General features: G+C 50.9%; 1 protein-coding gene across 4 annotated transcripts; it reads left to right on the forward strand.

Moving 5' to 3' along the window:
- The first annotated feature begins 1,310 nt into the window (after positions 1-1,310).
- PIGO (phosphatidylinositol glycan anchor biosynthesis class O) lies at positions 1,311-9,697 on the forward strand. Of its 4 annotated transcripts, none has more exons than XM_084898813.1 (11): positions 1,311-2,215; positions 2,932-3,475; positions 4,068-4,211; positions 4,398-4,521; positions 4,828-4,987; positions 5,180-5,359; positions 5,593-7,123; positions 7,648-7,854; positions 8,073-8,290; positions 8,912-8,982; positions 9,137-9,697. In XM_084898813.1, exons 2-11 carry the CDS (start codon positions 2,965-2,967, stop codon positions 9,264-9,266), a joined length of 3,276 nt encoding a protein of 1,091 aa, XP_084754939.1. In that variant the 5' UTR covers positions 1,311-2,215; positions 2,932-2,964; the 3' UTR covers positions 9,267-9,697. The 4 variants fall into 4 exon arrangements, with proteins under 4 accessions (XP_084754939.1, XP_084754942.1, XP_084754940.1 ...); XM_084898816.1 differs by having other exon boundaries at positions 2,193-2,215; positions 4,040-4,211; XM_084898814.1 differs by having other exon boundaries at positions 2,199-2,590.
- Positions 9,698-10,463: the final 766 nt, after the last annotated feature.

Here is a 10,463-nt window from a genome sequence, read left to right on the forward strand (position 1 = left end):
AGTTGCCACCTCTGCCCTTGAGTTCAGGTTGGGAAGATGAATGCATTCACCAAGCTAGGGTTTGGAGCTGGAATATGCTAAGGCCCACAGCTCCAGAGAAATGGGAACATTCAGAGTAATTTGCTGTGGCTCAAAGATGGGCTGTTAGAGGGATGCGACTATATGGCAAGGTCCAAATCAGAGTCCTGAAGAGTTTGGACTTTACCTTTAAGGTGGGGGGGGGGGGGGGGAGAGCCCATGAAGGGCTTTTCCTTCTTCCCATGAGGAATTTTAAGGAGATTTAGGTAACTACCTTAGTGTTTTAGATAATAGCTGTTTTGCTGTAATCTGGACAGGGGATTTGAAGGAGAAATGGGAAGCTGAAAAGACTTAAGAGGGCTGCTTCAGTGATCCCTGAGAGGGTGATGAGGCCTGAACATCAGGATGGAAGTGGAGGGATAATTTGACATATTTCTGAATTAGGATTTATTCATTTATCCACTTGGTAACTATTGAACCCCAACTATATACCAGACACCAACGATCTACAATAGTAGTGAAGAAAAATTTCTCTGGTCTCAATGAGCTTACATTCTGTTTGGAAGGATCAAACCATTAATAGAATGTATAGTATTTCAGAGGCTGGTGAGTTGTGCTAAGGAAGGGAAGGAAGATGGGGAGTTTGGGAGTGGGAGGTTTTGTAATTTTAAGTGGAGGGTTCCAGGCAGCCTCACTGATGTTATATTTGAATTTAGATAAGGAGATGAAAGGAATCTGGGAGTAAATTTGGGCATCTGCTAATAAAGCTGACAAAATTGCAAAGGCTCTGAGGCGGAGCATCTGTCTTATAACTAGAAGAGCAAAGGAGGTCTACTAGATGGAACAGAATTAAGGAAACAGAAGCAGCTCCTAGATGAATCAGGGGCGTGGGGAGGCTGGTGTGTAGACATGTAAGACCACCATAAGAACTTGGGTTCTACTCCGGTATGAAAAACCAGAGATTTTTGGCTTTTTAACAGTTTTACTGCGATGTAATTCACATACAATACAATTCACCCACTGAAAGTGTAAATTCAGTCATTTGTAGTATATTCAGAGTTTTACAAACACCACAGTTTTAAAACATTTCCATCACTGCTCCCTCATCTCCACCCTGCCACAAAAACCCTGTGCCCGTTAGCAGTCACTCTCCTCTCCCCCAGCCCTAAGCGACCACTAGTCACTTTCAATCTAGATTTATATATTCATATAAATGGAATAATGAAATATGTGCTTTGTGATTGACTTCTTTCAGCATAATGTTTTTAAGGTTCATCCACGTAGTAGCATTCCTTTTTATGGCTCAACAATATTACATTGTATAAATATACCATATTTTGTTTGTCCATTCATTAGTGAAGGCTATATGGTTAGATTACACCTTTGGACGATTACGGATAATGCTACTGAGAACATTAATGTGCAAGTTTTTGTTTGGATATATGCTTTCATTTCTCTTCGGTGTATATCTAGGAGTGGAATTGCTGGATCATAAGACAACTCTATGTTTAACTTTTTGAAGAATTGCTAGACTATTTTCCATCCCAACAGCAGTATATGAGGGTTCAAATTTCTCCACATCCACACCAATATTTGTTATTTGTCTTTTTTATTATAACCATCCTAGTGGATTTGAAATGGGTACCTCTAATATTTCTCTGATGGCTAATGTTGAACAGCTTTTCATGTGTTTATTTGTCATATATCTTTGGAGAAATATGTATTCAGACCCTTAGCTCATTTTTAGATGGTATTATTTGCTTTTTTTTTTTTAAGTTGTAAGATTCAGTGAGAGACTTGGAGAGGGAGAATAATAAAATCTATCAGTTGGAGTCAGTTAAGGGGAACGCAGATATTCTATATCCCTATTTTTCAGATGAGGTAACACCCAATAATGACAGGGAGTGGAGGATCTAGAGTTTAAAGCTGTTTGACTCAGAGACCTTGCTCTTAGTCTTAACCAAGAATGGACAATGATTCCCTAAACTTGCCTAACTTTGTTTCTTGTCCCCAATTCTCCTAAATATAATAATCTCACGTTAAACTCAACCTCCTGCCAGCCCTGCGCTCCTTGCCGAACTTGCTCGTAGGCGCCGGCAGATGGCGATGTGGCCCCGCGGGCCGCTCTGTTCGGCGCGCGTGCGTCTGTGGTATCGAGACCCAGGCGCCTCCGATGCACTTCCGGGTGCTGTTCAAGGTGAGCTAGGGTCTCCGAGACCCCCTCCTCCCCTCCCCCCTCCTCGGAGAAAGGAAACTTTCCCGCCAGCTCGCAGCCTAGGTGCCCAATACTGGGGTTAGGGTGCCCAGGCGGAGGCCGAGTAACCACCGGAGGAGGCAGAGCTGTTGGGACGACTGGATTCCCAGCGAGGCCCAGCCGGCTGCAGACCCACTGGCTCTCGCCGGCTGCACCGAGGAGGTCGCGCCCCGGTCTGGCGACCCTGGGCTTCCGGAAGCGGAGTGTGACTACTCCCCTTCGCCCCTCGGTCCCGCCAGGCGGCGCCGTCAGCCTGCCCCGCAGGGTTCCCCTGAGGCCGCGATCCCTGACCGCCCCAGGGGTGCTGAGGTTAGCCAGGTGAGGTCAGAGAGCAGTCTACCACTTGGAATAAGTTTTCCTTCGTGGGTTGTTTTTTATCCTTAGGATCTCCTGGAGTACGTGTGCGAAACCCTATGCCCCACTCCCAAAGATCCTGATTTAGTAGATCTGGGTTGGGGGCCAGGAAATAAACATTTCTTTAGTAGCCAATCCAGGTGGATGCCCATAGTCTGTAGATCTCACCTTCAGAAACCCTGGTATCCCTGGTGGAGAGGAACAGTGCATTAGGTTGGCTAGGGAACTGCTTTATCTTCAGGAAGTGATTCTAGCTGGGCTTTGTGTTGAGGCACCAGAATACCCAATGGTTCTTTGCCCCGCAGTGATGCCTTCTCCGCCCGGCCGCCGCCACTAGGATGCAGAAGATCTCAGTGCTGCTCTTCCTGGTCTGGGTCTGCTTCCTCTTCTACGCCGGCATCGCCCTCTTCACCAGTGGTTTCCTGCTCACCCGTTTGGAGCTCACCAACCATAGTAGCTGTCAAGAGCCCCCAGGCCCTGGGCCTCTGCCATGGAGGAGCCAAGGGGAGCCCGGGGCCTGCTGGATGGCCTCCCGGTTCTCCCGGGTTGTGTTGGTGCTGATAGATGCTCTGAGATTCGACTTTGCCCAGCCACAGCGCTCACACGTCCCTGGGGAGCCTTCTGTCTCCCTGCCCTTCCTGGGAAAGTTGGGCTTCTTGCAGAGGATCCTGGAGAGTCAACCTCACCATGCCAGGCTCTACCAATCTAAGGCTGATCCTCCCACCACCACCATGCAGCGCCTTAAGGCCCTCACCACGGGCTCACTGCCTACCTTTATTGATGCTGGCAGCAACTTTGCCAGCTACGCCATAGTGGAAGACAATCTCATTAAGCAGCTCAGCAGTGCAGGTCAGTCTAGGCCTCTTTGGAGGCTAGAAGTACTTTGACAAGTTTCTTCTTTAGAAGAACTTGGGGTGTCTAGCTGCATGCTTGACAGTGCTGGGGGGAGAAAGAGGCGAGGAGATGAGAAAGACTAGGTTCCTGAAGGCAGGGAGCTTTGCCCTTCTGAAGTTTCTAATGTGCATGGGGTATGGGTTTACTTTTGGGGCACTCTCCGCAAAGGAGCAGGAGAGAGACGAAGAGGAGATGTGGATCTGGACAAGGTACAAGTGTGGAGGAAAGAGTAGAGGGGCAGGCCTTGTCCATTCATTGACTTGGAAAAAGCAAGACACGCCAGGAAAAACAGCAGCAGAGATAGCCCAAAACAGAACTAGCAGAGCTTTTTTGTAGGATCAAGGAGTGAGAGGTCTGGGTGGAGAGTATGGTTATCAGGAAAAGCTTTCTGGCAGAAAACTTTAGACTTTGAAGGATAAAGACTTGCTGGATGGGGTTTCTTTGCCTTAAAGTGCGTGGTTGGGATTTCTAATGGGTTTTTAAAGGGCCTCCTCTCCTCTTTTCCCCTGCCCTGTTCAGGCTGTGACCCACTCTCGTGCCCCTGCAGGAAGGCGTGTGGTCTTCATGGGAGATGATACCTGGAAAGATCTTTTTCCTGGAGCTTTCTCCCAAGCTTTCTTCTTCTCCTCCTTCAATGTCAGAGACCTGCACACAGTGGACAATGGCATCATGGAACATCTCTACCCAACCAGTGAGCAGAGGGCCAGAGGCCAGGCCTGAGTTTGGGGGCTGGGAGGGCTGCTTCAGTCCTCAAATTCTGAGCCTCCAGTGGGTGCAGGGGCCTGGGTGTGATGCTTCTGGACATGGAGCATCAGGACCTGGCTGGGTTTGGGGAGTGGGCCTTAGTCCCCTGTGCTCAGTCTTCTCCCCTTCACAGTGGACAGTGGTGAATGGGATGTGCTGATTGCTCACTTCCTGGGTGTGGATCACTGTGGTCACAAGCATGGACCTCACCACCCTGAAATGGCCAAGAAGCTTAGCCAAATGGACCAGGTGATCCAGTGAGTGTGGGATTTGGGGTTGGGAGATTGGGTTTGTTTCTGAGAATCTCAGAATATATGGTCTCAAGAGAAAAAGTCCTTACATTGGAGCCTCTTTCCTAGTTGGATCTGTCTTCTCTGAAGGCCATTTTCTGAAGCTAGGGGTCTCACCCATCTTGAGTAGTTCAGTGTGAGGCCTTGGGCAGTAGGGTTATTACTGAAGAGGTATCTCTCTAGGCCCTAATAGGAAATTATGGCTGGGGGTGGATGGGCCCCTGAGAAAAATCTTTATCCATCCTTACCCCCTGACACATACCCGGCCCCCAGGGGAATTGTCGAACGTCTGGAGAATGACACACTGCTCGTGGTGATTGGGGACCATGGGATGACCAAGAGTGGGGACCATGGCGGGGACAGTGAGCTGGAGATCTCGGCCGCACTTTTCCTGTACAGTCCCACCGCTCTCTTCCTGCGGCCCCCGCCACAGGTGAGGCCTGAGTTGCGCTTTGGTTCCCAGGTATTCAGCCCTTGTCATGATAACAGCCTGTTTCAGGCCTCAAATTGATGACCTCTTGGCATCCCCCATTCTCATTTCCTACCTGCACCCTATGTCTGCCTTCCCAAACGCTGACTTCAGGTCTGCAGTGAACCTGTTGATCCCCCCGTCTTTCTCCTCTAGGAGCCAGAGGTAGTTCCTCAAATCAGCCTTGTGCCTACGCTGGCCCTGCTGCTGGGCCTGCCCATCCCGTTCGGGAACATCGGGGAGGTGATGCCTGAGCTGTTCTCGGTGGTTGAGGACTCCCAGCCTCATTCCTCTGCTCTGGCCCAAGCTACAGCTCTCTATCTCAATGCCCAGCAGGTAGGTAACGGGTTGGGCTTCCAGGTTACAGGCATGATGACCCACTCTTGTCCCTTGTTTAGTCTTAGTCTCACCTTCCGTAGACATGTCCTCCTTCCAGTATCCTTCCCTTCCCCCATGCCCTGGATAGAGTTTGGGTCCCTGATTTCTAGGTACCCTCTTTGGTAATACCTGTCTTTGCCTCTGTCCTAATGTCTGATCGGTGCCCCTTGGCCTCTGATCTTTTCTGCTAGGTATTTCGATTTCTTCACACCTACTCAGCTGCTGCACAGGACCTCCAGGTTAAGGAGTTTCACCGACTGAATAACCTCTTCTCCAAGGCCTCTGCTGACTACCTGCGGCTTCTGCAGAGCCCGCAGGGGGCCGAGGCAGCACCACAGACTGTGATTACTGAGCTGCAGGAGTTCCTGCGGGGAGTTCGGGCCATGTGCATTGAGTCTTGGGCTCGGTTTGCTCTGGTCCGCATGGCAGGGGGTGCTGCTCTTTTGGCTGCTGCCTGCTTTCTCTGCCTGCTGATAGCCCAGTGGGCAAGCTCCCCCGACTTTCACCTCCCCCCTCTCCTCCTCATACCTGTGGCCTGGGGTCTGGCTGGGGTTGTAGCGTGTGCTGGCCTTCTGGCAACTACTGAGCTGAAGCTGGATCCCGTGGTTGTAGGGGCTGTGGCTGCAATGGGTTCAGTCCTGCACATTCTGTGGAAAGCCTGGGCTGCCTGGGGGTCCAAGAGGCCTCTTGCAGGCCTGCTTCCCGTTCCCAGGCCTATTCTGTTACTTCTGCTCATTCGCTTTGCCGCTTTCTTCTCGGACAGCTTTGTGGTAGCCGAGGCCAGGGCCACCCGCTTCCTTTTGGGCTCACTTATCTTGCTCCTGGTTGCCCAGCTTCACTGGGAGGGCAAGCTGCTGCCACCTAAGCTCCTCGCAGTACCCCGCATTGGCTTTCCGGCCCCAACAGGCCCCTCGGGGCACAGGGGCACACATGCCCTGGGGCTCGGGGTTGGGCTGCTTTTGTGTATAAGGCTGGCTGGGCTTTTTCACCGCTGCCCTGAAGAGACACCTGCTTGCCACTCCTCTCCCTGGCTGAGTCCCCTGGCGTCCATGGTGGGTGGTCGAGCCAAGAACTTGTGGTACGGAGCTTGTGTGGGGGCTCTGGTGGCCCTGTTAGCTGCCGTGCGCCTGTGGCTTCGCCGCTACGGCAACCTCAGGAGCCCTGAGCCTCCGGTGCTCTTTGTGCGCTGGGGGCTGCCCCTGATGGTCCTGGGCACCGCCGCCTACTGGGCATTGGCCTCGGGAGCCGACGAAGCACCCCCACGCCTCCGAGCCCTGGTGGCCGGTGCGTCAGCTGTGCTGCCTCGGGCTGTTGCGGGGTTGGCTGCTTCAGGGCTCTTGCTGTTGCTCTGGAGGCCTGTGACGGTGCTGGCCAAGGCTACGACCACGGGTGCTCCAAGGATCAGGACTGTCCTCACTCCCTTCTCAGGCCCCCCCACTTCTCAGGCCGACCTGGATTATGTGGTTCCTCAGATCTACCGACATATGCAGGAGGAGATCCGGGGCCGGTTGGAGAGAACCAAATCTCAGGGCCCCCTGACTGTGGCTGCCTACCAGCTGGGGAGCGTCTACTCGGCCGCTATGGTCACGGCCCTCACCCTCTTGGCCTTCCCACTTCTGCTCTTGCATGCGGAGCGCATTAGCCTCGTGTTCCTGCTTCTGTTTCTGCAGAGCTTCCTTCTCCTGCATCTGCTTGCTGCTGGGATCCCCATCACTACCCCTGGTAAATACATACCTCAGCCCTGATTCACCCAAGGACACAGTAGGGATATGAGTTTGTTTTCAGGCTGGTGTTAAATCCTCAGGTTTTTGTGGTCTCTCTGATCTGCTCTAGCCAAACTAATTGATTCCTGTGATTGGCTCTGAGGGTCAGCAGTGTTCATGAAGGATGGAGATAAGGAGTACTCAAAGACTCATTCTTTAATGAAATGCTGCATCCTCATGAGTGCATTTTCTGATTTTCCCTTCATGGGAGTGGTGAATTATCCATATATAATGTTATGGTGAGCTGTGTGTATATGAGAGAGAAGAAATTGACCACAGAGGGGTTTAGATTAGAGTAATGGGGCTTTGTGTCTCAGAGGTAATTAGAATAACAGAATATTGACGATAGGAGGTTGGGGTGATGGGCAAACGTGTGCATGAGAATTAGCATTGAAGTAGTAGTAGTAGTATATGATCATGGGGCAGTAGGCTGTGGATTAGGAAATGGGAGGTGACTACAAAGACGCGTGTTTCTTTCCCCAGGTCCTTTTATTGTGCCATGGCAGGCAGTCTCTGCTTGGGCCCTCATGGCCGCGCAGACCTTCTATTCCACGGGTCACCAGCCTGTCTTTCCAACCATCCATTGGCACGCAGCCTTCGTGGGATTCCCAGAGGGTCATGGCTCCTCGACCTGGCTGCCTGCTTTGCTGGTGGGAGCCAACACCTTTGCCTCCCACCTCCTCTTTGCAGGTACCCCCTCACTCCTCCTTTGCCTCCACCGTTCACTCTGGCTTTGTAGAAGGAAATGGACCCCCTGGATTTGAGTGGGGACGTGTAATTTTGTTGGATCTCTGGCACCCCTTGGCCTATATTAATTGGAGGCTGAGTGAACTACTAGGCTAATTGAGGGCCAGGTTGCCTAGACCCTGGGTCCTCCATTGATTCTGCCCTGCCTTCCTCTGAGACAGTAGGTTGCCCATTGCTCCTGCTCTGGCCCTTCCTGTGTGAGAGCCAAGGGTCCCAGAAGAGGCGGCAGCCCCACGGGAATGAAGCTGAGGCCAGAGCTGGGCCTGAGGAGGAGGAGGCGGAGCCACTGATGGAGATGCGGCTCCGGGATGCACCTCACCACTTCAACGTAGCACTGCTGCAGCTGGGCCTCAAGTACCTCTTTGTCCTTGGTATTCAGGTGGGTCCCGGGGAGCGATCATGGAATTCATGCCCTTTTCTCAGTGTGTGCACATCATTCTTCCTTTCACACTTTGCCCAAACCCTGGGGGAGAGCCTCGACTGAGGTACAGATAAATGAAGTGGTTGCCCAAGGTCAGTGACTTCAGATGGCAGTATTAAAATGTGAACCTATCCAGTCTGTCTTTATTCCTAGGCTTAAGGTTGTTTCCTCTCTACAAGCTAGATTGAGGCCCCGTTGTTGCTTTCGGGGTTACTCCATTGGTGTTCTGACTGGAAAGACCGAAGTGATGGCCAGGATTCTTTCCCAAGCTGTGGCCATGGGTCCTCCTTTCCTTCAGAGGCAGGGCTGTGACTGTGACATCTTCCTCCTCCCTGGGAGGCAGAGCCTGAGTGTTAGCGGCACAGACGGATAGTGCCTGCCCGAGACCACCCAGCAAGTCATGGTGGGGCCAGGCAAAGAACTAGATCTTCTAAGTGTCTGCCCAAGCCCAGTTTTTCCCCCACCGGCATACACTGCTTTCCTGTTCCTCTCATTCTTCACAGGGGCCTACAGCAACTCTCTCTTTGACCTGCTTCCTCCTCCTCTTCCCAAGTAACTTGACTCCTCTCCTCCCCTCAGATTCTGGCCTGTGCTCTGGCAGCCTCCATCCTCCGCAGGCATCTCATGGTCTGGAAGGTGTTCGCCCCCAAGTGAGTGGATTTTCCTTGGGGAGTAGAGGTATTGGGGAGGGTGAAACTGGGAACAAAGAATGAACATCCAGAGTGGACAAGGTTTTGCCTCAGCAGGGAAAAAGCTCTAGACCTACTCTCGGTGTCCCCTGATGTTCTCCATCTTTCTTCACAGGTTCATTTTTGAGGCCTTGGGCTTCATTGTGAGCAGCGTGGGACTCTTCCTGGGCCTAGCTTTGGTGATGCGAGTGGATGGTGCTGTGAGCTCCTGGTTCCAACAGCTAGTTCTGGCCCAGCAGAGGTAGCTTAGGCTGTGGATGTTGACTCTTGGCCATGGGGAGAACTGGAGAACAATCTAGTCTGGCCTGTAACGGTGCTGGATCATCTGCAAGAGAAGCTCAGCCATACCTCTTACCACCATGCAGCCAGGAGCTACTGGCATATGGGACTTTATTATTTTATAATTAAAAAGCATAGTGGGGCTTGGTCTTTAACTCCTGTTTTAAATGCATCTTTGGGACGGGGGGTGGTCTCCAAAGTGGAATAAAATAATACGAATGAGTGTGTCTGAGATGTAGGGAAGCCCCCACTGTCCTAGATGGGCTAGTGGGAGTGTAAGTCACCCTTCCCACCTGGCACAGACGGGACCAGTTCTGCAGTTCTGTGTACCTAAGAACCTTTGGGAAACAGTTGCAGTTGTATGAATTCACTTCCCCCAAATCATGCTTTGACTGTGGGGAAAAAAAAAAAAAATGGCTGAAAAGACAAGCCTGGGCATCTTGGAGCACACAGACTTTCTTTTTTTTTTCTTTTTTGAATTTAATGTTATTTTTTTATTTTATTTTATTTTTAAATTTAATTTAGTTTTATTATTATTTTAAATATATTTTATTGATTTTTTTTGCCTCCCTCTCTCCCTCCCCAGAGTTTTGTGTCCATTGGTTGTACTTATATGCATGTACACAAGTCCTTCGGTTGATCTATTATCTCCCCCAGATCTTCCTCCCCTCCCCACTGTAATTTGACAGTCTGCCTGTTGCTTTACTGTCTCTATATCTGTCTCTTGGTTCATTAGTTTATAATGTTCTTTATCATCCACAAATGAGTGAGGTCATGTGGTGTTTCTCTTTCATTGATTGGCTTATTTCACTCAGCATGATGTTCTCCAATTCCATCCAGGTTGCTGCAAATGATGAGAATTCCTTCTTTTTTATGGCAGCATAGTATTCCATTGTGTAGATGTACCATAGTTTTTGGATCCAATCATCTGCTGACGGGCACATAGGCTGTTTCCAAATTCTGGCTATTGTAGATGGAGCACACAGACCCTCACTGTGCAAAGCCTGAGTGGTGCTGTCTCTCCTCTGCCGTGTGCTTCATCCCAGAACACACTTCTCCCTTCACTTCTGGGGATGCCTCCTACTTTCCCACCCAGTGTTGCCTTTTATTAGACCTACCTGCCCAGCTGAAAGCATTCTACTTTGTCCCGTTGGTTATTCCTA

Source organism: Pipistrellus hanaki, assembly GCF_964339955.1.
Source record: "Pipistrellus hanaki genome assembly, chromosome: 11".
Taxonomy (NCBI): Eukaryota; Metazoa; Chordata; class Mammalia; order Chiroptera; family Vespertilionidae; genus Pipistrellus; species Pipistrellus hanaki.

Coding starts and splice junctions, on each gene's coding strand:
- PIGO (XM_084898813.1), top strand. CDS start 2,965: ATGCAGAAGATCTCAGTGCTGCTCTTCCTGGTCTGGGTCTGCTTCCTC. Junction 3,476..4,067: donor TAAGCAGCTCAGCAGTGCAG/GTCAGTCTAGGC, acceptor GTGCCCCTGCAG/GAAGGCGTGTGGTCTTCATG. Junction 5,360..5,592: donor TCTATCTCAATGCCCAGCAG/GTAGGTAACGGG, acceptor CTTTTCTGCTAG/GTATTTCGATTTCTTCACAC.